The 26158-nt window shown below is 42.2% G+C and overlaps 1 protein-coding gene across 3 annotated transcripts; it reads right to left on the bottom strand.

Moving 5' to 3' along the window:
* Positions 1-1816: 1816 nt before the first annotated feature.
* Positions 1817-24394, bottom strand: fbxw2 (F-box and WD repeat domain containing 2). Of its 3 annotated transcripts, none has more exons than XM_086186606.1 (8): positions 24281-24394; positions 22180-22472; positions 20517-20739; positions 17898-18092; positions 8276-8409; positions 8062-8148; positions 7744-7913; positions 1817-4795 (listed from the first exon to the last, which is right to left on the bottom strand). In XM_086186606.1, exons 2-8 carry the CDS (start codon positions 22444-22446, stop codon positions 4507-4509), a joined length of 1365 nt encoding a protein of 454 aa, XP_086042732.1. In that variant the 5' UTR covers positions 22447-22472; positions 24281-24394; the 3' UTR covers positions 1817-4506. The 3 variants fall into 3 exon arrangements, with proteins under 3 accessions (XP_086042732.1, XP_086042730.1, XP_086042731.1); XM_086186604.1 differs by lacking the exon at positions 24281-24394 and adding an exon at positions 23863-24168; XM_086186605.1 differs by lacking the exon at positions 24281-24394 and adding an exon at positions 23942-24168.
* Between the last annotated feature and the right edge of the window lie 1764 nt (positions 24395-26158).

Here is a 26158-nt window from a genome sequence, read left to right as displayed (position 1 = left end):
GCATCAGAAAGTATTACTCATTCCATTTGCTTAGTGAAAGCCTAAATTCAACCCTTCTGAAGAGCAAATGTTTAATACAAAAGAACAATGGTCACAATGTCTGTGAGCGGGCTCAGGGAGGAGCAGACACCGCGACACTTGATGTACGAGTCAATAAAACATTAAAAGTATATTATCAAGAGCATCACTCAAGTAGTGGCTGATGTTATCGAAGGCATCACTGTGGAAAAGGAAAAATAAATGAATTAATAATAAGCTGTGGATACAGAACTCCAAATCATGAATTGATTCATACAGAGTCAACTTGCCAAGGTTGCATGAGAGTATACATTCCTACATTCTAAATCTGCCAAACCCACTTTACATCAAGACCACCACAGAATTTATCAGTTCAGTGTACAGTGTGAGCCTGTTGCCCTCCATGACCATTCATAAGAGGACATACCTGAAACGACACAAGTGACCATCTTCATTCAAAGCTATAAAAGGGACGAATTTCAAAGTTTCATTTTGCAAAATTATTTTACATTAAATGTAAGAGACAATTCATTATTTAAACAAGACTTGGTGGAACCTAGAACATGGCTTGATGCATGATCAGAAAGCCAAAATGTTGACAAATTGCTGCCCAGATAGGTTTTTATTTGGGTCCAAACTTGTCACTCATAGTTTCAGAGGCCTGAGTTTTTGTGTTAGAAGTGTGATATAAGAATGTTTCTCTAAGAGTAGTGGGCCTTTAAATAATGGTGTATTGGATAGAGGCTGAAAGATGACAAACACACCAGTGGGTACCAAAATATTGGTCCATCTGTATGTTGTAGATAACTATATTAATGTAAAACAATCTCAGGATAAGGTAAATGAGAATAAAGTATAGGTGGAAAATGCCACTCAACTTTTTTTGAAGATGAATTTTATTTTAACATTGCTTAAATGAAAAAATTTGTGTTGTCAGGCGATTAAAAAAATCTAATTAATTACGGGATTTGTAATTAATCTAATTAATTGCATTTTAATCTCATACCTGCTTAAATCCCCAATAATGGATTTGAATTCTAGGACAATATAAAATTGTAGGATCAGGTTATTTTGCAGATTTTTCATTTGCAAAAAGACTATTTACATGAAGCAAGAATATATCTAAGAACTGAAGAAGCCTCTTGGATAAGAGGTGAAATGTCTTCTACACCGAAAGAAGTTGGTGGCACGGTGGTGCAGTGGTCCTCACTGTGGCCCCCCAGCAAGAAGGTTATGGGTGGAGCCCCGGCTGCAGCACGGGGTCTTTCTGGGTGAGTCTCCATGTTCTCCCTGTTCCTGCTGGCTTCTCTCTGGTACTCCAGCTTCCTCCACAGTCCAAAGACATCAAGAGGGACCAGGTTAATCCAGACTCTAAATTGACCGTAGGCTTGGCTGGGAGAGCCAATGGTTGTCTGTCTCTATGTGTTGGCCCTGCCATGGACTGGTGACCTGTCCAGGGAGAAGGCTGCTGGGATAGGCTCCACCCCCACCACCCTTAACAGGGTAAGTGGTAGAAAATGGAGGGATGGATGGACCAAAAAAGTCCAGTTGCCTATGCCTAACTCTTGGAATAATTCTAGGGGTACTTACTGGATAAAAATGTTTTCTTGATTAAATATGTTGGAATCTATTCATCTTTTTGCCTGATCCTGTTGTCAGACAGAAAAAGTGTCACATAACTCTTGCAGAGGTAATTAGCACTTGCACACATTAAATAGCTGGATACAACTGTGCAGTATTTCAATGCAATTGGATGGAAAAAAATACACAAAAGCATTTGGTAGGATATAATGTGGTGGTTTTAATTAGACTGATGAATCTAATCTAATCCTAATCTAGGAGCAGTCTGTACATCTACTATATCGAAGATGTGAGAAACAGATAATGGTTGATGTACAAAACCCCCCAAAACAAAACAGAAACAATCATCTTTCATAAATTAGGTTTGGTATACATGATACTTTACCATCTGTGGTGATGTGCCAAAGAAGACATAAATAAAATACTGGGATGTGTAGTTAACAACTGTAGGCTTTTGCTAAACTCGTAAGCCTTCTTGAAACATGTTAAAATGAGCACACAGGGTGGCAGCAGGATGCCACATTGCTTTTCAAATGCTGTTCAATAAATAGTAATTTTTCACTGAACCTCAAAGAAACAAATATCAATTCCTCTTTAAGGCTTTTAGAAAAATAGACAATTTCAACATGATATCCACCTAAATCTTGGTGCAAAGTGGGGCACGGTGTAGCACAGGTTCTCGTGTAGAAGCAAATGGATCTGCCCTGTATGTGCACGGGTGCACGGGTGCATGAGTGTGTTGATCTCAGAAAGAGGGATGTGTAATGTTGGCGTGTCCCTAACTTGAGGCCGGACAAGGTATTTGTGCCATTGACAAAGAAAGAAAAACAAAAACTTAGGTCTTAAAAGCTAACTTTTCAAAATCAATATTCACTATTTTGCTATTATAAATTGAGTCCATTTCCCATTTGGACATGACTTGGCCTAGGCAAGACCCAAAACCACACTTTGTTGGCATGAGACTGCATGAGACCTCATGAATTATTTTGAGACTTTTGGTGCACTGGTGAGTAAACTAGCAGGAGTCTCATGTTGACAACTGAAGTGACATATTTTGCCTATCACAGGAACACTTCACAACATCCCTCAAAATCTCGTAACACGCAAAATGGGTCACTCGTGTCGACAACAAATCATTTCCCACCGGTGAACTAAAATTGCGAAATAATAAATTTATTGGGTCACATGCAATCTCACATCATGGAAATTGATAGTTTATGAATGAGTCCCCCTCCAAAAAAACAAATAGCAAAAAAGTAAATATTTCAGCAAAAAAGTTAGCAGTTCCTCCTTTGTGTATATTCCAGTTCAATTAGGTGAGGATCAGGGTCCACGCCTGTCCAGCAGCAGTCATCCTCATCCTCTCTAACAAAGTTTGCCTTGACATAGAACAGCAGTTGTTCTTCTGGTAGTCTTAACAGAAGAACATACGTTTGGTTTTGTTGGATGAAGTTAAAAGGGGACTTTTGAGGCACAGCTTCAGGAAATAGTTCTGCTTGTCTCTAAATAAATCCTCTAATTTTCAACATTTTTCTACAATACATGTTCAGCACATCTTGAATTATATTGACGGCACCAGAGACTGTTTTGGACAAAAGTGTATTTAATGAGAAGGATGTCTATCTGCTTTCCTGTCACTAGAAATGGACAATAAGTGTATTGTGTATGCCTAAACTGGCAGTTTCTTTAATCAACAAATCTATAACTTAGAAACCAGTTAGGACAATGCAACCTACATGCATTAACTATTTTCCCCCTGAGGAGTTTGCTCAGTAGAAGGTGTCTTTGTTTCTTCAACCCACTGAATGAATAGTATTCCACCGATATGGAGGTGCACCTGTCTATTACGATGAGTGGAGACAACACTGTGATTGATTACATTTGTGTTACACCTTTGATTAATTCAGCGACTTAAGACAAAACCTTCACGCCTTACCACCTTTGACTTCGATTGCTTCAGTTGGGCCAAATGGGTCACTCATAAAAGCGTTTCACTGAAAAAGTAATGTCAGGTAGATTAGCTCTAAAATTCCAGACATCTCAGATTGTTAGAGTACATAAATATGGAAAATTCAACATGAAACTGAGATTTAAAATGTAGTCATCACCTTACTGCAATGTGCAGCTGTTATCAAGTAACTCTATACTGTAACATCAACTGAACTGAAAAGGCACATCACATTTCTCAAGCTGACATTTAAACCACCTTTAAAAAGCATCTTGAGGGAATTACATAAAATCTCACATTTTTACATGGTACACAACAATTTAACAAACCACTTTTTAGCATAGGTTTCGGTGCAGCTTCCTCCAAGAAGGTCTATAAAAAAAACCTCAGGCAACTTACCTCCTGTTCTCAAAGGAGATGTTCTCCATTATTTACAGCAACTGTGTTTAAGGCAATCCTGCTTTCTCAAAAGGAAACCAACATTTGGCAAATATGCTCAAGGACAATGGCATTCAGAATATTGTAACAATCGCACATGACACAGTCCTGTCCTGGCAAGCAAGGGTCAGTGGGCCAAGGTAAACCGAATTACAGATCATGGACTCTTAATCGCTCACTAAACACCCCGGGAATAGACAAAACTAAACTGATTTTAGTTGCCAAAACCCCAATAAGCTATATTACAGGAGAACTGCAACAGTTGTATATATTTTGGACATCTTAGGGCTTCCTTCTTTTTTCTCTTTGTTCAAGGTCAGATGGCAGATTTCTGCAGAAATCAGGAGCAAGCACTCAATGTCTTTGTTTGCCTTCCATTTCCATCTCTGAGTGTCCCTGTTCATCTCTGATCCAAAGAACAGAATTATTTTGGTACATGCACAATCTGTTCAGGTTCGTAGTTTCCAGAGCACACATATTGGGGGCTCATGTCCTATCTGACCCATGTTTGGAGTTAGCTTCTATCCATTCTCCTTCCACAGTACTAAGTGAATGCTATGGTCAGGCATACTTGTGGCAAACACCAGTCCAGAGTCATTGACCCCATCAAGGCCATTGAGCCAAGAGGTCACACCAGCCAGGAAGCTTGAGCCTCGTTTGGATTTTCTGTAGGCAGGTAGAGGCCATCGGCCTGAGATAGCCTCTGTCCTCAGGTCCATCACATACAGGAAGTGGTTGTCAAAAAGCAGTGCAAACACTTCACCAAAGCTGAGCAGGGACAAGTTGGCTGGGTCTTGCGTTTTTATCACCCTGGGAACATGAGATGAATGATTACAATTCATGGTCTCAACCAATAATTATTTCACATGGCAATATGGATTTAAAATGACCATCGGAATGACTGAATGTGTCACGAACCACACATCATCAAAAGAAAGAGAGTTTGTGGATGGGGAAAGAGAAAAGGAAAAATTCAGAGAATGGCAGGGAAGGGAGATAAGGAGGGAATTTCCCAGAAGGTAAAGAGAAATCGGGGACGAAACACAAAACTAAGACAGACATATGTCTCAAACAATGCTTTGTGACTAATAAACATGGGCAAAGTATCACTGGCTGCACTTCTTACTCTCCTACTAACGAATGGCTCTTGTACATCAGCTAATCTCTCTCTCTCTCTCTCTCTCTCTCTCAAAAAAAGATCATCCAAACCCAGACAATGATTCAAGACCTTAAATACAAGAAACAGTCATGAGTAGGTGAGTTGATTGATAGAATCCAGAGCGACAACTTAACATGTTTCATCTCTGCACATTAGGAATGACAATTGTGTGTATCATTTGTTAGGAATCTAAAATGCTCCAGATAGATACGAGGATTGAAAAGATGTGAACAGAAGTGGTTGGTCTTGTGCTCGTGGTCTTCCGCCTTTCCAAGGCCGATTGCAGGGGCAGCAGCCTCAGCAAGGAAGCCCAGACTGTCCTCTCCCAGCCACTTCCACCAGCTCTTCCGGGGGAATCCTGAGGCGTTCCCAGGCCAGCCGAGAGATATAATCCCTCCAGCGTGTCCGTATCCTCACCAGATGCCCGAACCACCTCCACTGACTCCTCCACATGGAGGAGCAGCAGCTCTACTCTGAGTCCCTCCTGAAGGACTGAGCTTCTCACCCTGTCTCTAAGGGAGAGCCCAGCCTCCCTGAGGAGGAAACTCATTTCAGTCCCTTGTATTCAGGATCTTGTTCTTTCAGTCATTACCCAGAGCTCATGACCACAGGTGAGGGTTGGGACGTAGACTGACAGGTAAATGGAGAGCCTCGCCTTTTGGCTAAGCTCACTCTTCACCATAATGGACCGGTTTAGTGCCCGCATCACTGTGGACGTCATCCCAACCTGACTTTCAATCTCCTGCTCCACCTACCCTCACTTGTGAACAAGATCCCGAGATACTTAAAGTCCTGCACCTGAGGCAGGACCTCCCCCCTGACCTGGAGTGGGAAGGCCACCCTTTTCTGGCTATGAACAGAAGTAATGTGTTTAATGTGTTTTTCATTGGGGCGGCACGGTGGTGCAGTCTCACAGCAAGAAGGTTGTGGGTGGAGCCCCGGCTGCAGCACGGGGTCTTTCTGGGTGAGTCTCCATGTTCTCCCTGTTCCTGCTGGGTTCTCTCTGGTACTCCAGCTTCCTCCACAGTCCAAAGACATCAAGAGGGACCAGGTTAATCCAGACTCTAAATTGACCGTAGGCGTGGCTGGGAGAGCCAATGGTTGTCTGTCTCTATGTGTTGGCCCTGCTATGGACTGGTGACCTGTCCAGGGGGAAGGCTGCTGGGATAGGCTCCACCCCCACCACCCTTAACGGGATAAGAGGTAGTAAAATGGATGGAGGGAGGGATGGAGGGATGGATGGATGGATAGTGTCTTGAACTGACTGCTGGGATGTGAGATCAAATTACAGGAGATGCACATGTAGAAACATTTCATGCCAAGAGTGAACACAGTCAGCAGAGCTGGTCACTTCTGATCAGATCACATCAGAAAGGATCTTAAAGGCAGGTGTGCACAGGGACTTTGACATAAACATCTGATTTGACCTGCTTCTGACAAGCCCCACCCAGGAGTGATCAAATCTATTGTATCCTTAGTTTCAGCAATCTGCTTCATTGTCCTTCACACTTCTCTCTCCCTCCTTCCAAAAGTACACATCCCATACTTCTTCAATGTGAAAAAGCATTCTTTCTTTTTCTCATTCTCACCAGATTAACCTTAATTTAAGACTTTTTTAAAATCCATGTTGATCTGTTTTTACAAGTCTTAAACTTTTTGTACATTTGACAGTTTCTTGTGCTATTTATTAAAAGTAGAAATGCATGATGTTGGATATTTTTGACCATATCTGATATGCTGATCTATTGAAACTTGTTTGCAAAGTAAGCAATACCAATACCTCCACTGTTTTCCCCCACTTAACTGCAAAGATTGTCAAGTTTTCTCTGTTGTGGCATTAATGCAGGCATCGTTGCAGGTTTCAAGTCAGGTGGCTCTCTTTTCTTCTCCTTGGATGCCAAACACTGAGCAATCATGGCGAATACCAACTTTCTAACTGTTTCTGACACTGGAAAACAACCCAGCCAACATTTGGAGCTTCACCCTCTCTCTCATGCTAGAGCTTGATTTAAGGGATATGATTCATTTATCCCAAAAGAGCTTGAGTATTTCTTCAAGCAGGACTAAGATTAAGATATTGAAAGTACATAACTTCATGGTCTTGACTAATAGATGATTTTCTCCAACACTGATGGAGTGGTGCTCCAATTCTAACAAGTGCAGTCTGTGAGGTGAGGTCCTGCATCATGAATTAATCATAATCTAAGTAAATGTTTGAAATAATCACCATAACTGTTTGATGCCATATTATCCAGTCCTCCTCGGATTCTCACTTGTTTTAATTTTTGGGTTCCCTACTAAAGATGACCTCATCACACCTGTTTTGTCTTCTGGGCACTGGTGACCTTGTGGTTTCATTGAGACAATAATAACAATAATTCTTAGTTTCAGCCCAAATAGAACACATTTTCTCTTTTATCTGCAGTTGGTGTAAGTTCTTCAGTCATGCTCCTTCACTCCTATTTTTTTAACATTAATAGTTTGTGCTATCTGCAGTAGGAAAGTGATTCGAATTTCAGTAACGATCAACATCTACAGAACGGGTTCATCGAATCAGCATATTTCAGCATGACATATTTGGGTGTGTGGATTATTTTACCGGAGAATCTCAAAACTGGCAAAGTCCCACTGATAGACTCCAAGATCAGAGCTGCAGACAATGTAGCGTCCATCAAACTGCAGACGAGGCTGAAGACTGATGCTGCGATTCTCTGACACTGACAGTGTCTTCAAACACTTGCAGTTGATTTCTCTCCCTAGAGGCCAGACCTACAGAGGGGACACAGTGTTTGCCGAAGATAATGGACTCTTCATGTGTCACAGCTCACACATGAGAACATCACAAAACAGTTATGCAAATAAATCAGAATCTTACTAATTTTGTACACACAAGGAAAAGTGAGTGCATTGTTGTTACCTTAATTTCATACTTATCAGCACTTAGGAGGATGTAATCACCAGGACTGTGCACTACTGATTCAACTTCACTTTTCTGTAGTATCACCTAATTGGAGATAACATCAGATAAACATTTCATTTGAAACAAAAGACAACTGTAAAACTATAGATAGAATAATGGCAGTTATGGATAGAATGATTTGTGAAGTAAAAATGTGACTGAGTGAACAAACCTTGGTGACCCACTCAGTGTGTCCGGTAAGGGTGTTGAGACAAGCACCAGCAGATAGAGCCCAGACCTTCACAGTGAAATCTGCAGAGCCACTGACCAGAATGTCCAACTCATCGTTGTAGTCCACACTGAAAACTGAGCAAATACACACCGAAATCAGAGTCATAGGGACACAAATTATTGGGATCACTCCAACCACAAGCACAAAAACTGAAACCAATAACTGCAAACAGGTTACAGATGGGCATTTAGTGGTGTCATAGTCACTGGTTTGACCACAAGCATAGACTGTTATTCACACATCCACCCATACAGAGCTAGACGTGTCTACTGTTTAATAAAATTCTTGCTCTGAAATCTTGTGGCATGGGAACAGCCAGAGAGATCCATCCAGGGAGGAGTGGGTAACAGAGTTAGAATACACAAAGCTTTGCGTTATCTGCTGTCGCGTTATTGTCATCAACTACCAGTGGAACACATACACAGATGAAAAACACTGTCAGACAAATAGGAAAAGAAATCCTTCAACAAAGCACTTTTCTGTACACATGCATGCCAGGATAACAGAAAAACAAATCACTCAGACGAACCCACCAAATGGAAGCTAAACTTGCTGCATCAGGGCTGGGCATGAGCCTCGACATGATCAGGCATATTGAGTAGGAAGAAGGACGAGGGTCCATCACCAGAACTGTCCGAATCAAAATTAATAATAGGCATGTTTAAAGTGTAGGGCTGTAATGTCCCAGTCGACTGGTCGATTTATGAGTCAATACGTTCTGGCTCGACCAAAATTCATATTGGTCGATTTTTTTTCACGTTAATTTCATCAGGAGGAAAGTACCAAGTGCTAATGGGGGTGTGCTGATAGTTGACACAGTATATTTTTCATATATAAAATTAGTCGATTTTTAGTCGAAATTTGAGGGCTTCAGTCAACCAAGAATTTCTTTAGTTGATTACAGCCCTATTAAAGTGTGTCACCCAGGATAAACTATTATAGATTTGATGATTGAATAAATCTACATGTTGATTTAATCAAGAAAGCCGGCATAATTTAACACAAATCCTCAAAAGGAAGGGGTGGTGAATGAATAAATGAGGATTCATAACACTGCCTTCTGCGCTTACACAAATAACCACTGAACAGAACTCAACTTTGTTCCTGGAGGGCAACTGGTTTTGCAGCTACATGAAAAAAAGGGGGTCAGTTTGAAAGGGAGGAACCCTGCTCCTGATTCCCAGACTGCTGCTCTACCTCCTGAGCTAAAAAACAACTTCATGTGAATGTGAGTGAGAGAACACCATCTAATCAAGCCAATGAGTGAAGGACCCAGCTATATGGAATTGTGGAATGCTAAGGAATTGTGGATGTTCTACTTAGATTTTGTGTAGGAGAAGAAAAAATTCTGGGAATCTGTGGACTCGACCAACATAGAGATGTCTATAATTTTTTTCACAAGATTGATTGCTCCATAAGTGATGAACTGATGTTTTAAGATGCTCTATTTTCTATTGATTTCAATAGATAACAGGTGGAAAGCATTACAAATGTTTTTTTTAGTTCTTTTCAAGATTAAATTCAGAAATTATCCAAACTACACCTACTGTGAATGAAAATGTATTATTTAATGACCACTGGAGATGTCTTGAGCAAGAATTTGCAGTGGATGTTTACAACAGTGATTATAAAACAGAAGTGTCGGCTCAATGTTTATGGATTTCTATTTTCATTCTTGGACAGACAGATTTTCTAATTTGAAGGAAAAAAACAAGAGGAAAATCATCTTCATCACTCACCTCATCATTGCCATCATTTTAATTATCTGGCAACCATTGTTCCCATTACACACAATGGGATTATGTAAACCCATTGTCTCTAATATACTTATCACCAGTATACAAATGGTGTCTCTACAAATATTCACAAACCCTTTGCAGTGACTTTAACTTGTCCTTTTTCTTTAGCTGCTTCAAGGTTACCATTAATATGAAGTTGTTCATCTTTAAAAGACTGGTAAATAAGCAAGTACATACAAATACATCCTGAGCACATGTGCAAACAGTGACCAGAACTGAGAGTTTGGCTTTTGTGCTTCTTGTATACTCATTTTAAAATATCCCTCCATGTTTTGTGTGCCCACTGTTAAGAATTCACCTGCTGCTAAGAGAAAATGGATCTCTTCTATTCTGTCATGGTGGCTTTTATACAATCTCTCACGTATGGGTGATACCAGCCAAGTTGCAATCCACCAGAACACGGAAAATGGTCCCAGAAATGCATTGCTCCACCTGGAGTGTGACTATAACTCACGGGACGAATATCACTTAAGAGCTGCTGGAATTCGCCCTGAAGAACTCAAATCATGATTTGAATAGAAACTACTCTTCACAGAATACTAGGAGGAAGAAAGGGAAATGAGGCGCCGTTGGATCAGTAGGATCCCTCTGCCCTCCGTGATCATGGGAACAGTCCCTGTGGAATAAAGTGGAAGAACTGCAACAAATGTCAGATTTCAAAAAGACTTCAACGACTGTTGCATTATGGCCATTGCATAGACATGGCTCACGAGCAAGACCAGGACACTGACCTGCTCATGGATGGTTTTGGGACTCCCTACCGTCTAGATTGCAAGGTTGAGATGATGGAGAAAACACGAGGAAGGCAGGGTTTGTTTGTATGTCTACTGCAGCTCTATGACTTTCAGAGAACACATCTGCAGACGATGAACTATCACTACATCCTTTTTAATTTCCCAACAAATTTCCCCCACATTCTATAACAACTGTATTTATCCATCCTTAGGAAAATGCTCCCTCTGCCTCAAGAACTGTCTTTGATGATTCAAAAACAGCAGCTGACCTCACCTGATGCGACAAACTTTCAACAGGGGGATTTTAGTCATTTTTTTCTGATAAAGACCCTAACAGACTTCTCTCAATACGTGTCCTTTCCAACCAGGCAATCACATACTGAGACTGGTACTTATATATATTCTTATCAATACTATGCGCTATAGTTTTCACAGAATGTAAAGATTTGAAATGAAAAACTGTGACAATTTTTTTTATTTTTTTGCCACAAACTGAGCAACTCAATGCTTTGTATGACTTTTAGGTGATACTGGCTATTCACTTTTTTTTGGACAAACTACTCGGGAAGGGTCAGGATGTTCCCAAATATTAAAATGTTCAATAAATGCTTAAAAACAATGAAGAATTTTCTAACTACTTCTAACTTTTCTTGACGTCTTTTCTTAGTTTTGTTGGTGCTGCAGTGTAGGTAAAACTTTTTTGGAAAGTTCAGTACTAGTGTGGCTGTTTTCTGATCGAGACCAGTACAGAATTTTCTCTGAGAGACACTTGTTAACAAGAGAAACATGCAGAGATGATGACAGCAACCATTGAGGGGTGCTGTCAGGTGCGGGAAGGGCAAGATGGCTGGGCCGAATGACAACAAGATGAGACATGACAGTTTGTCTCAAATTAAATTAAAACAGCGCAACAAGGCTGCAACATTAACTATATCAAGCTGATGATGATATGAGCTAAACAAAAGAGGTAATCAATCTCCTCTCTCCTACTGTCTGTGCTCACACATATGATGTTACAGTATATTATCGGTTGAATTCACAAGAAGACTGTTCTCAGGTACATGTTTCTGACAAGACACTGGAACGACTAATATTATAAAATAGCTATACATAGCTCAGCTTAATAATGCTACATGTTATCCTAACAGGTATCAACAGGAGCAGGTTCCACAGAAGCCATATTACACTACGCCAGCCACAAATGGCAGGCCATTTGACATTTTTGACGTGTGGAGGCGGTACTTCCTCCTGCCTTATATAGACATGGCGCATCGTCAATGCTTCAGTCTAGCAAACCAACCTCCTCACCCTATGGCAAGGAGGGTGGTCCGATGAGATACCTCACTCATACCACTCAGAGAACCAAGATTATGTAAATAACCTTTAGTTGTCTTTTGAGTATTTGCTCGGTATCTCACTATGAGATATTCTGACTCCCGTACTGCCAGACAAGCTTGCAACCACCAATGGGTAAATCATTGTGCTCAGTCCCCTGCAGCACGTGTGCCCAAGCGTTGGGGCTGTGACATCCAATCTGTAAAACTTGACCAACAAACCATCTCCTATGGGGAAGCCCTGAAATAAGGCCCATGAGGCTGACATTCCCCAGGTGGAATGAGCTTGTAAGCCTGCGGGGGGGTTGTAACTCTTTGCTGGTGTATACCAAGACTACAACTGCCACAAACTGCCCAGGTAAAGCGCATTCAGCCACTCCTGATCCTGTGAGGTGAAGGGCAGCGGGTTAAATGCTACAAGTTCAATCAGGCAGCACGACAGTGACGGACTGAACACCTTCGGATTAAACGCAGAGTTTGGTTTTAGAAGAACCTTCGGATCACCTGGTTAAAACTGAATACAGGCAGGATTCATCAACAATGTGTGAATATCGCTCATCTGTTTTGCCGTGGATAAAGCCACCATTAATGCTGTCTTAAGTGAGAGCACTTTGAGATCCAGCTGATGTAATGGCTCAAAGGGAGAGTGAGACAGGACACACAATACCATGGGTAAATCCCATGGCAGCACCAGTTGCTTTGACACTGGGCAGAGCCAGCAAGCCCCTTTCATAAATTGACATACGATGGGGTGCTGACCCATTGTTTTGTCCCTAAAGCCTACCTGGCATGCTGAAATTGCCAAAAAGTAAACTTTAACAGTGGAGAAGGATTTCCAGTAGATCCTGTAAGAACGTTAGAACAACATTCGTGGAACAATGAAAAGCTATTTCCCCTGATTTATCACACCAATCATGAAACATGGGCCACTTGCCATCATACAGTGATCTAGTCGATGGAGCTCTAGCACACTGCATGGTAGCTATGACGCTGAGGGTTAGCCCCGCAGCTAACAAATTCAGCCTCTCAAGGGCCAAACCCAGAGAGACAACCACTCTGGGTGGGGGTGAAAAATCTCTCTCTTCACTTGGAACAGCAGGTCTCTGCAGAGAGGCAGTGGCCACAGAAGAGAGTAGAGTAGCTGTATAGTTTCTTTAGGTCAGGGGTTCTCTGGCCAGTGCGGAGCAATGAGAATGAGTGAGAGGGCTCGCACCCTCACTCTGGCGAGTGTAGGGGCAATCAAGTCCAGTGGGAGAACGCATAGAGCAAAGCATGTGGCGGCCACTCAAGTGCCATCACATCTGTCCCCAACAGTGCATTCTCCCCGCGCAGGGAATAGAACATCGGGCATTGTGCATTCTCCCTGGATGCGAATAAATCCACTTTCGCTCAGCCGTGTCTCAACCAGATCTGGTCCATCACATCGTCGTGGAGTGTCCAGTCTCCCCAACGGGGATTTCCTCTGGACAATAAATCCACAGCCGAATTTGATATGTCAGGGATGTGTGTGGCTTTCACACACAGAAAGTGAATGCTGCTCCATAAAATCAGTTGGTGTGTCAACGTGTGAGACCTCAGCCCTCCCTGTCTGTTCTGACCAAGACATGATGTCTCATTAGAGCCACACTGCCATCAGTTTAAAGGAATTGATGCGGAGGGCTCGCATGTGTGTTTTCCACAGCCCATTTATCGTCTGTTGTAACGACTCTCCATGTGGGATCCAGTCTCAGAGACACCACCCATCACTGGACGGCTCTCATGCACAGGCGGCCAAGTGGTATGATTGATATGGCTGATGCCAGGAGGCCCAAAAGCCTTCGGCACACTTTGAACTTTTCCATGGCTCCACTGCAGTTCAAGGCATGCGCAGAACGCAGCAATGCGCACTGCTGACAGGCTCGCTCTGTATGTGACAGAGTCTTGGGAGATCCCTTATAAAACAGGTGGTCTGGCACAGGTGCAGGACACCTCTCTCCTGATTTATTTTGAAACCCAGCAACGTCAGATGCTCTATTAAGAGGGTAGTGTGCGACAGAGCGTCCTGGTGTGAGCTTAAAGCCACCAACCAGTCATTTATAAAAGTAGCCACACGTATTCCCTTTTCCTCGGTGTGGGTGGACGTTTTTTTTTTGTTGACCTCCCTGTATCATGTTAGGGGTGAAAGGCTTCTTAGCCCAAGCACCTTGAGCTCTGGGCCCTTGTCATGGCTCTGACTGGCTGTTTGAGTGAGGGCTTGATGCTTTGGAATGTGGTAGTGTGGCAGGCGTGCTGCCACTCTGGGGAACGTCTTCTTTGGTGCTTGAGGAGCGGGGGACGGTGCCTTTTTGGGTAGACACAGCTGAAGAGCCTCACCTTCCCGTTTCTTCGCACCGCTTCTGCATGGTGGCCAGAGTTGGTCAAAAGAAACCTTTGGGGTCCACGGACACATCCAGAATCTGTGTTTTCTCCTTGTGGGAGGGGCCCAAGAGGTTAAGCCAGTGAGCTCTCTCCTAGGAGGCCATGACTGCCATAGCTCATCCAGCTGTCTGCACCACACATCTGTGAAGGCGTAGGCAGAGGTCCGTGACAACACATATCTCGTCCCACACCTCTGCAGTCTGGGTGGACGAGAAGTCCTCCTCCAGCTCGGCTTCGTAAGCCGTTAGCACTGATGAGGCGTTGAGCGCTTTCACTGCCGCCACCGCCGCCTTGTAGCTGTTCTCTGTCATGGAGGACTGGAAGTTGTCAGCTCTGGAGGGGAAGTCTGGTCTTCCCATGGACAGCGCAGACTTCTGAGCTGGGTGGAGGTGGGATGCCACGAGCGGTTCGACTGAGGGCATGTGAGAGAATCCGCTGCATGTCTCTCCATTCCAGCACCGTGAGTCCCCAGGCTGGATTTACAGCTGAGAATGGATTGCTACATGAGCGTGTGGCTTCCTCAAGACACTTGGGGAAGAAGGCAGCAGTTGTTTAGCAGAGCATTTTGCCTTCAGGTGTCCCTCGTATCAGGATGTGACGGTCTCTCTCTGGATGTCCAGCCACAGAACACCAAGCTTTTTAGCAGCTCTCTTGCAAACATTGTGAAGATCAATGCCAACAGCTTGGATAATCTCAGTGGCCCTGGCTTCACTTTCGGTGCCGCCCACTTTAGAAGCCTGAGCTAGGAGGAACGTTTCCTCACCCTCTTTGTCACCCAGGGACAGCAGACCATCTGAGTCATCCTCTGAGTCAGGTTCCACGTCATTGCCACGTTCACCTAAGACCCCTTCGGGGTCTTCGTGTTGTCTATAGGCAAAATAGCATCCAGCTGGTATCTCCAACTAGCACTAGACCCTCCGGTGCCGGCCGGCTCCTGGATGGTGACAGCAAGTTTAAAATGAGGGGGCTTTGCCATTCCTAGCATAGGGTCATCGTTTGTAAAGCTAGCTAAGCGCACTAGCTTGCATCAGCGGGACCAGAGGGAAAGATCGACACATAGTCACACGCTCCCAGGGATGTCATTGCGCTCTGGGCATGTTGCAGCCCCAAGCACGCAGCACACACCTGGTGGGTGTCCACAGCTGAAAACTTATTCCCTCATACACATAATGTATCCTGGCCGGGACTTCGCGCCTCCCCATAGGGCAGGGATGGGCAATCATGTGGAAGGAAAACCTGCATACACATGGCCCTCCATGGCACATGATTGCCCACCCCTGCCATAGGGGGTGGGGGGTCCCGGCGTCGACATGTTTTCGCGACTGTTTGGTGACAGCTTGCGAGAAGGAGCAACTGTTAGGTGAAATCTAGCGGGAAGGAGCCACTGTTTGGTGACAGACTGGCTTTCCTTTATAAGGCTACTGTTTATAAACAGCTAGCTTGTACAAAACCTGTGCTCTTTGTAGGTGAAACAGCATTAAGGAAGCATTCAGCGACCGGTTCGTTACCCCGCTTTGTGACCAATTCAGCCACCAAGCCGCGGCACCTGTATCAGTGAGAGCAAGCCTCTGGGGGTGAGAAGAGGTTTTGGACTGAAGCGATGACGATATGCTGTGCTTTTCTAAGGCAGGAGGATATACTACCTCCACAAGTTGCATACGTCAAATGGCCAGCCAATTGTGGCTGGTGTGGTGTAATATGGCCTCTGGGGAACCCAAGAGGGGGAGTGTCCCATAATGAGATACCGAGTGAATACTCATAAAAGAACCAGAGGTATGACAATTGATTTCATAAGACATGCCTGCACACCTGAAGTCCCAATGGTACATGGAAAAATTGTTGAAATTGTGCAGTCTTATAAATATCTTGGGACTGTTATTGACTCCAAACTGAACTTTGAGGTAAACTGGTAAGCTGAAAGGGCACCAGGACCTGTTCTCCTTCAGAAAATCTTTCCTTCTTCCAAAATGACTATTTTTATTGTGCTTTAACTGAGTTGGTTTTATCTTTTGCTTTAGTTTTCATTTTGTAATCTGCCTCAGAAGAACAGAAACAGATCCCAGTGAGGGTTGGACTCCGCCAAGGCTGCCCTTTGTCACCAGTTCTGTTCAGAACTTTTACTGACAGAATTTCTAGGCGCAACCCGGTGGTGGAGGGGGTCAAGTATGGCAATAGGAGGATGTCATCTCTGCCTTTTGCAGATGATGTGGTACTCTTAGCTCCATCAAGCCATGACCTCCTGCTCTTGCTGGGGCAGTTCGTAGCCTCATGTAAAGTGGCAGGGATGAGAATCAGCACCTCCAAGTCTGAGGCCATGGTCCTCAGCCAGAAAAAGGTGGCCTGCCGACTCAAGGTTGGGGAGGAGGTCCTTCTTCAGGTGGAGGAGTTTAAGTATCTTGGGATCTTGTTCACAAGTGAGGGTAGGATGGAGCGGGAGATTGACAGGTGGATTGGGTTGGCATCCGCAGTGATGCGGGTGCTAGTGCTAAACCAGTCTGCTGTGGTTAAGAGGGAGCTTAGCCAAAAGGCGAAGTCCTCGATTTACCTGTAAATCTACGTTCCAACCCTCACGTATGGTCATGAGCTTTGGGTAATGACCAAAAGAACAAGATCGTGAATACAAGCGTCTGAAATGAGTTTCCTCCTCAGGGAGGCTGGGCTCTCCCTCAGAGACAGTGTGAAAATCTCAGTCATTCAGGAGGGACTCAGAGTAGAGCTGCTGCTCCTCCATGTAGAGGAGTCAGTTGAGGTGGTTCGGGCATCTGGTGAGGATGCCTCCTGGACGCTTCCGTCGGGAGGTTTTTAATGCATGTCCTACTGGACGGAGGTCTCGGGGCCAACCCAGGACACACTGGAGGGATTTTGTCTCTCAGTTGGCCTGGGAATGCCTTGGGATTACCCTGGAAGAGCTGATGGAAGTGGCTGGGGAAAGGACAGTCTGGGCTTCCTTGCTGAGGCTGCTGCCCCCGCAACAAGGACTCGAAAAAGCAGATGACGACGATGACGTCAAATCTTTAAACATCAGTTGATTACTCAGAGAAAGCTAAGTGATTTTAGTGACAGTAGATTAATGGATTAGATTAGTAAACTCAAATACATGAAGGTGAGAGCAACAATATTAAAACTTTTCCAATCCTTCCACATTTAAAGGCTGAGGCGAGGTATTTCCATTTGGTTTATTTGTTTCCTGATGTGTAGATATGGTTAATGCTTTTTGTTTAGCTTGCAATGAAATGTGCTGCAAACATAAACCTTTACTTGGTGATATTTCTTAATATCCCAAAACATTTATGTCTACCTGCTCCTGTGTGGCCCCGGAACTGCTGGATTTTTGCTCCTGTGCTCCACTCCCAGCATGCAATGGTGTTGTCGAAGGATCCGGTCACCAACTTCTGCTCATCAAACTTAACTGTGGCACAGGTATGTGTCTGTATTCCATAAATACATTGCCCAGTGCGAACATCCCATAATTTGGCAGAGAGGTCATCAGATCCTGAAAAAAGAGGACATTATTAGTACTTACAAGTAAGATGCTATAATACCCAATCTGGACTGGTGCTCCATCTGCAACAACGGGTCCTGAAGTATGTTAATGAGGCATGGTCTGGCACATCCATGGCATATTTATGCTGGTTTGGGACACCAGAAAACCTTTGAGCCAAAGACAAATATGAGGTTGGTCTTTGGTCAACGGTATGTGTGAAGTGCTATTAAAGGGCACATCAATGTCATTGGTTGCCCGTCCCCCCCAGGCCTTTTTCACCTCTGATGGCTTCGGTGGATGCCTGCTGCTCCCTTATGTAAACAGAAGAGGTGCTTGAGGTCTGTTTCTTTAGATGACGAGAAAATACTTTTCAAATTGAAATGTGTAAACTACTGAAACAGCAACACACCAAAACCTGACACAACCTTGACTTTAAAGGGAATGAAATGTGGCATTTGGTTTGATAGGTCATGATAGAAACACACCTATGAATAATTAGGAGTCCAATGATTCCCTTTTTGCACTATGATTTGTTCTCTGACTACACTTTAAATACCAAAAAGTGTAACAAACCATGGTGCAAAAAGGGAATCACTGGACATCTAATTCATAGGTGTCCAATGATTCCCTTTTTGCACCATGGTTTTTTCTCTGACTACGCCTTAAATACCAAAAGCTGGAACACACCCTGAACACATGATGTATACGTAACACCATTTGGCAACTGTCAAAGTTGTCTTAGATATGACCCAAAGTCTCTCTGTCTCAATATCCCTTTTTGCAGTAGAGGAACGAATGCCATATTATTGCCATACATAAATCGGCTGAAATTAGCATGCTATCTATCAATCTTGAATTCACTGTACACTACACATAGAAAAGCAGTGTCGTTAAAATTGTCCCCAGTGGTGCCCCAGTATTCAATACAATCTGATACACTGCTGTCAACAGGGACTTTTTGAAGCTGAAGAGGAAGTCTCTGATATAAGTGGTGTTATATTATTTATTCAGTAAGGTTGACTTTTCAGTTAGATCCTGTATCAGTGAGGCTGATCAGCCTCCATCATTACATGGAGGTGCCAGCCAACTTGACCCTGAACAGGACAAGTGGTGTAGACACTGGATGGCTGGATGGCTTCAGCAGTCAAGATGTATCAATCACACATAGCCCCCCACCATTGTTTTTTTTCTTTTGAGCACATCTCCATCCCAATGAACCTGTACTTAGCATTTGAAATCAATAATTCATTTGAACACATACAAATGTATCAAAATAAAAAATGCGCGTTGTCTCACTCAGTTTACTTAAGTAGGTCTACACTCTACCCTAAAAGAAGTTCATAAGTAATCAAATAACATAACTTAATAGCATATTTCAGCAGCTAAAAACAGCTAGCAGTTAGCAGTAGATAACTGCATGGGCAGAGGTTTCTAGATTTAAAGAACATGGTTTTCATGTAAATCACAGTTAAGCTGATAAACTACTTTTCAAGTATGTTGCTTATGAGAGGTATATTAAACATGGGAATTTAAGTATACTGAATTTACTGCAGTTTCACAAAAGCAATTTTAAATGCAATGGGATATATAATGTATTAGTGATGCCTTAAGAAGTTTAAAACAGCCATGAAGACACTACTAAAGATGTACTTCAGCAGAACCAGTTTTAACTACAGGCCGAATGTAAGTCCTAGTGCCATCTATTGGCAACAGGAAGAAAGCCTCGACAAACCAAAATGCCTTAAATTATCTACTCCATATACAACTACATTGTTTAAATGGTAAATGGACTCAATTTATACAGTGCCTTAGTGGCACTCAAAGCGCCATTGTCATCTCATTCACCCATTCACACACATTAATGCTGAAGGCTGCCATGCAGGGTGCCAACCTACACATCAGGAGCAATTAGGGGTTCAGTATCTTGCTCAAGGACACTTCAATGTGTCACCTGGGGAAGTGAGGATCGAGCCAGCGACCCTTCGGTTGCTTGATGGCCACTCTAACTCTGAGCCATGCTGCCCACAAGATAGATAGTTAAAAGATAGAATGCGTTTTTAAGCACAGATTGTGGAAACAGTGATAGCAGGACAGTCAATTCTTCAAATTCACTCAGGTTCATGGCCAATGGGAGACATTAGCTCCCATCAACTACTGCGAAAATACATACTGCCACTTTAACTACTGTTTGGAACAGTGTCTTACAGTAAGTTACATTGAAAATTGTCATTTTATTAGTTTTAACCTTTAGTGATGGAGCTGTTATAATGCAAATAAAATGCAATTCATTATGTGTCTGTGTGTGTAATTTAAGGTTTTACTGAGAGCCTGTCTCACATTTGTTGATGCTTAGTCAATAGTGAAGATTTTCACTACCTAAATATAACATGAGGTCGAACCCAGCCTTTTACACATTCAGCCAGAGCAGCGTACCTGTGCAGAGGAGGCCATCCTTATAGAAGAGAGCATATACACGAGCACTGTGGCCAATGAGCGAGGACGTCTCAAAAGCCTCCTGATCCTTCAGCTGCATCATACGCAATTTAGCCTTCAGGTAGACTCCCTTCCAGTGTGGTGCATCTTGAATGGACTCATCAATCCTCCAGCCTAGCTCTCGACACACACCCTGCCATACTTCTGTACAAGAGTTTATCACCTACAAAGAGATGGACACTTGTTGACATATTTAAACACCTGTTGATGTTTACTGCAATGGATGAAAAGTACTTTCAACATAATAAAAGTAAACTTGTTAAACAGTTTATGAGATTTGTTGCAACACTTTGCATTCATTATTTGTGAATCTGCCTACACCAGCAAGTGGTTTGCATGTGAAACAGATATTTAGCTTTTAGTGGCTATAATGGCTGATCAGGAGTCCCAATCAGATGACACAAAACGCTGAAGATATTTTCTCTGTGTGCTGTAAAAATTGCATCTCCCATTTGCCAGCTTACCAAAGTATCTGAAAGAGGTAATAAATTGCTAACCGCAAGTTGGTAACCAGGAAATCCCTAGTGGAGGAACACTAATGACATTTAACACCATGAACCACCAGCACTTGACGACTGGTCACATTAATGAGTAATCTGAGTGAGCAGCCAATAAGAGTTTATGATGCAGCAACGGCAAACATACAGCAAGGACAGCAAGACATGAAAAGAAATAGACCAAATAAGGGCATTTATCTTACTTGATCAAAACCTCTGCTGTGTGATTTGTGTATACAGACCCCCACTACTCTTACAAAGTGTAAATATTTCCCCAATGAGTGTCTGCTGCAGTTAACTGTACATACACATGGTCTTCAATCAGCTTCACGAGTAACATTTGGAGTTTGAGTGTGTGTACTTATGTTTAACTTTATAGACATGAGCCAATAGTTTTTTGCCTTTTATTACTGGCACAGTTTTGATATCCTGTTTATTTGAAATCAGTAGTTGGAATGTTTATTCTAGTGAAATACATATTTGTTGCATCCGTCTATAGAATTTGTTCAAAATTTTTCTTTTTCCAAATTTTTATTCTGTATGATTTTTAATTATTTTTTTCTTTCATTTCTGAGGAAAACTACAATAACTTGCTTAACTCTTGCTGCTGTTGCTCTTAAATATTAACCAAGTGTGGCCTTTGGAGAGAAGGTGGCACCGCAATCCCTACCATTAAAAAACAACTGTTGGGAAAAGATACTTCATCTCTTAATTTCAATATAAAAAAATAAATTTAAATAAATGAGTAGTGGAACACGATGCATAGAAATCTTCATATAAACCCATGGGACAGCATTGGTAGATATTGCTTTCAGTGACTGGCCCCAAAAATCCTAATTGGAGCAAACAAAGCCACAAGGATGAATATTAGACCCTCATTGACCCTCATAAAAACAAGCTATTCCTCTGTGACAGCTGGATGTGGTAATAAGCAATCATTTCCTAAAAAAATCTGACAAACCTTATAAGCTGATGGTTTGTCAGTTTGCATTCCCTTCTTGTTTACAATGTTGCTAAATTAACAAAAAAGATTGTTTACTTTTACTTTCCGAGCAGCAACCTGAAAATGACAGGCATCATGGAATACACTACCAGATGATATTTACTTTATTCCATTGCTTGCAGACAAGGCAGCAGGTGAGCAGGGTTTGTGGATCCAGCCAGCGTAGCAGATAGAAGGCCAGCTCCAGAGGAAGGAGGCGGAGGAAGTCACGTTTGAGCAGTGTCTCCAATCCATTAGACAGATGACGGAGCTGAGCAGCACCACTGAGAGATATAAGGTGGTCCAAAGACTGGTTGCGCTGCTTGTCACTTAGAGTAAGGAAGGTGGCGGAGACTGACTCCAGCCACCCCTCAAAGGCTGTCTTCTCCATGGGCACATGAGAGCGACCTGCAATACCTACAAAACAATGCAGGGGCATCAGCTGAACACACACCAGACATCATGAGATTCAGAGTCTTTGTGATAACCAAAAACAACCAGCTCTTCACTGATTAACATTATCCACACCACAAAACAAACCATAAACACCAACCTCAAACTGCAAAAAAGTGAAAATTCTGATCGCAAGCAAAATTTGGGAAGCATTACAGTTGATCACTTGCAAAAAATGTTATTTGGTTGTAAATATTGTGTCATGTAGAAAGTCCTCAATCAAATCATTTCAAAATGTAATATACTGGACTTGAAAGCTGGTTTATTTCAGTGATTTAAAAATTAATCAAATGCATTGCAGACATCAATGTGAATTCTCAAGAGACAAAAGCAAGCATCAATCAAAAAATCTGAGGCATTCAAGAGGACAATAGTTTTTTTTAAAAAAACTTGAAAAGATCATTGCTGCTCAGTTAAAATCATGCTCATATGTTAGTTTCAATTTTTACTTATTTAACTATTTGTTGTTTTTTGGCCATCATATTATGAATTGATGACCTGACACTGTATAGTGCACAGAAAACAGTTCAGGGGTGATCAGTTTGTGCTTGCCCTGATGAAGGCCCTATGGGCTGAAGCTCACTGGCATGATTTTAACTGAGAAGCCATGATCTATTTAAGGCTGTTTAAATCAATCATCCTCTTTTGTGCCTCTGATGATGTCGATTGGTCCTCAACTCTAATCCCCAAAGTGAAGAGCACCAGAGGTACACCTCTCTACATCCAGGCAGTTTCCCACACATCTGCTTATTGACAAAAGAGAGAATAGTTTGAAGTTTTGTTAAGTAACAATATTTTGAACGAATGCTAATGACAGCAGTGGCAATTTAAACTGTTGTCTTTGTGTAATAAGACATACACATCCCTTACAATTATGTCCTGTCACAATATACACACAGGACAGATTTCAATTAAATAAGAACAATATCACATGTTGGTATATGGATTAACCTACAGCCAAACGTTTGTAATTAGTAATTGTATTTTTGATTGTGTTCCATGTTAAAAACATGATTTAATTCGAGATAACATGAAACTTGAGACAGCTTGCCAAACATTATTTGACTAACAAGATGCAACACTAGCAATGGGAGTCTCGATTATTCGTGTCATCCTGTGCAGATGCTGTTTAGACTGTAATGACAACCACGAGTTGGGTGTACCTGTTTATGCATGCAGCTTTGCTACTTAGCTAGTTAGCAACTTGTTCATACTTAGCCAATGTATGCTAAGTAACACTGATACAATTTAATAGCAAGTTAGCAACGATTAGTCACGTCTAAACAACAAATGCACAGCAACGTTACAAAAGCGAGCATCAACTCATATTTAATATCGCAAAATGTGCACCAACCAGGCAGTTGCAGAGTTTCTTTAACGCCACCTTCCTGGCTAAGTTAGTTCACTTAGCGAAGTTAGCTGTGTAAGCTAACCTGTCAGTAAGCAAGTTGAATGGAATGTTCAAGTAACCTAGCTCCGAAGCTATCGTCTGATAGCCACCGTGATGAGAGAACCGGATTCGATTGTGGTAGAAAAATGTTACATAATGTTTCTATTAGAGTAGTGTCCGGTACATTTTCCATGCAGGGGGCTTTTAGTTTGTAGTATATTCTGACAGCACGAAACCCAAATCATAATGGAAACGCTAGGTGTGTGTACACAATCGATTCCTCGGAAGTGTCTCGTAGGAGGCGCGGTTTGAGTTTGCAAACTACTCCTCTACAAAAACAATTTCTGCGAACAGGACAGAAAAGTAAGCGAGTTATTCTTACTTTATTTTGGACATATGCAGCCGGGCGTTTTAACGTTCTTTTTGCTTTCAAGTAGCCTCGCTGTGTCTGTCTTTATTAAGCTAACCTGCCTCGCAGACAACACGGAGGGCAACAGTAATATCCTGCTTCAGGTAAACCATCTTCCGGTTTCGCGTTTAGCGTGTAGCCGATTGGTGTGGCCATGTTTCATGTCGGTCCGTCGGTGGTTCCGCTGTGTGTGCACAGTAGATGGTGGCTGTTTGGTCCGGAGCGGAGTTGAAACGTGAGTCTGTAATAAATGCAAAGGTTACTTTTACAACTCAAGCAATAACAGCTTTGTATGACTTGGTCACTTGGTGACACTTGTACCATTACCACATATTAAGATGTGAAACTTAAACGTTGCTAAGTATCTCTTGTATGCCTTGGCCATTACGAGCCTTTGTATGGCACTTTAAGTAAATAAGTGAGCAGGGAAATCCTGTCTTTTAATTGTATAGTTTCTAGCAAGACATTGTGTAATTATACAGTAACTTCGCCTGAAGTATCATCAGGCTCAGGCCCTAATTATATGATTTTGCACATTCCTGCTTGACATTTCTGCTTGCAGCATCTTCGCAGATGCCCACCTGCTATTTTATGTTAGAAATATAAAGTCATTCTTTTAAGAGTAGCCTGCAAATGTTTTAAAACAGGCATATATTTATTTAAATTTATTTACCATGCTTGTTTTTTTAGTGCTTAATTTTTGTTCAAATTTATGTTAATGGGGCAAATTCAAATATTTCTTTGACATCATCCCCAGGAGTAGCATTATGCTCAATACTGCCATTATTTATCAAGTCAGTGTCAGTATGGCTTCCACATGCTCTAAATGCTGAGTGTACATCACCTGGGAGATCAACAGGAGGTCCAGGTAAGACACCTGCTGACTCACCACCTGAGAAGCCCTGTCAATACTCACAGTTCTTTCTTCATCTCAAGGTCAGACACAAGAATCACTGCCGCTTCTCTGCTGCTAGCATGGGGCAGAGGGTCTGAGTTAACTGCTATTCTTTCTTAAGCTCCTCTTTGGAGCATAAGTGTATCTTGCATCATATGATCCTGAACCAGATACTGTGAAAATCCTTTGAAGCGCAGCAATTTTGCCTTCAAAATAAAATCAGCAATACTTATTTACAATTATCATTTTGTCAGCTCTCAATAACATGTACATGCTACTGTGCTACTCTAAGAGCTGGCTTTGAGAGCCAAACATTTCTGTTGGTAGCGTGTACTGTAGATAGTAGTTAAGTCTACATTACTTTCTTGATTCTGCTCCATGCCTCAAATTTATAGTAACAGTTTTTAGAGTTAACTCACATCTCTAATGTTTTTACTAATGTTATGCTTCCCCTTAACATAACATCGAATATACATTTGTTTTTTCATGGCTACCTTTTCATCTTTGCCCTTGTGTTGCTGCTTTATGGAGCCCATTATAGGTAGTAGGACCCAAATGCTTAACATGCCTCATTGGGGTATATTTTCATTTGCTGCTGCCATGCATTTTAAGCTAGAAAAAAAAGATATCTCTCTATGAGGAGTCAATCCTTCACTGAGTAATTAATACAGTTACTGAAGCTGGGAAAACATGTGCCCATTCCTAATACTGGCCATGTGAATCTTCAGGCAGAGATTTGATTACGATTCAGGGGGCTTTGATTTAATGTTAAAACAATTATCAATGCATTTTGATATATCTTGTAAGGTTTGGGCTCATTCTCTTTTATAAATACAGAAAAAAGGAAGCTGTGTCAATTGGAAAGTTAGATCTTAAATCATAGATTTACTGCATTCTTTCCCAGTAAACAAGCAACAGGGCCAACTTTAAATAAAGCTAACAACAACAAGCCTGTA

Source organism: Aulostomus chinensis, chromosome 19, assembly GCF_037954235.1.
Source record: "Aulostomus chinensis isolate RoL2024-O1b breed Wild chromosome 19, RoL_Achi_v1.0, whole genome shotgun sequence".
Lineage (NCBI taxonomy): Eukaryota > Metazoa > Chordata > Actinopteri > Syngnathiformes > Aulostomidae > Aulostomus > Aulostomus chinensis.
This window is presented reverse-complemented; position numbering and strand designations above follow the sequence as displayed.

Coding starts and splice junctions, on each gene's coding strand:
- fbxw2 (XM_086186606.1), bottom strand. CDS start 22,446: ATGGAGAAGACAGCCTTTGAGGGGTGGCTGGAGTCAGTCTCCGCCACC. Junction 8,410..17,897: donor CCGGGGCCACACAGGAGCAG/GTAGACATAAAT, acceptor GTATTTGCTCAG/TTTTCAGTGTGGACTACAAC. Junction 7,914..8,061: donor CTGATAAGTATGAAATTAAG/GTAACAACAATG, acceptor TCCCCTCTGTAG/GTCTGGCCTCTAGGGAGAGA.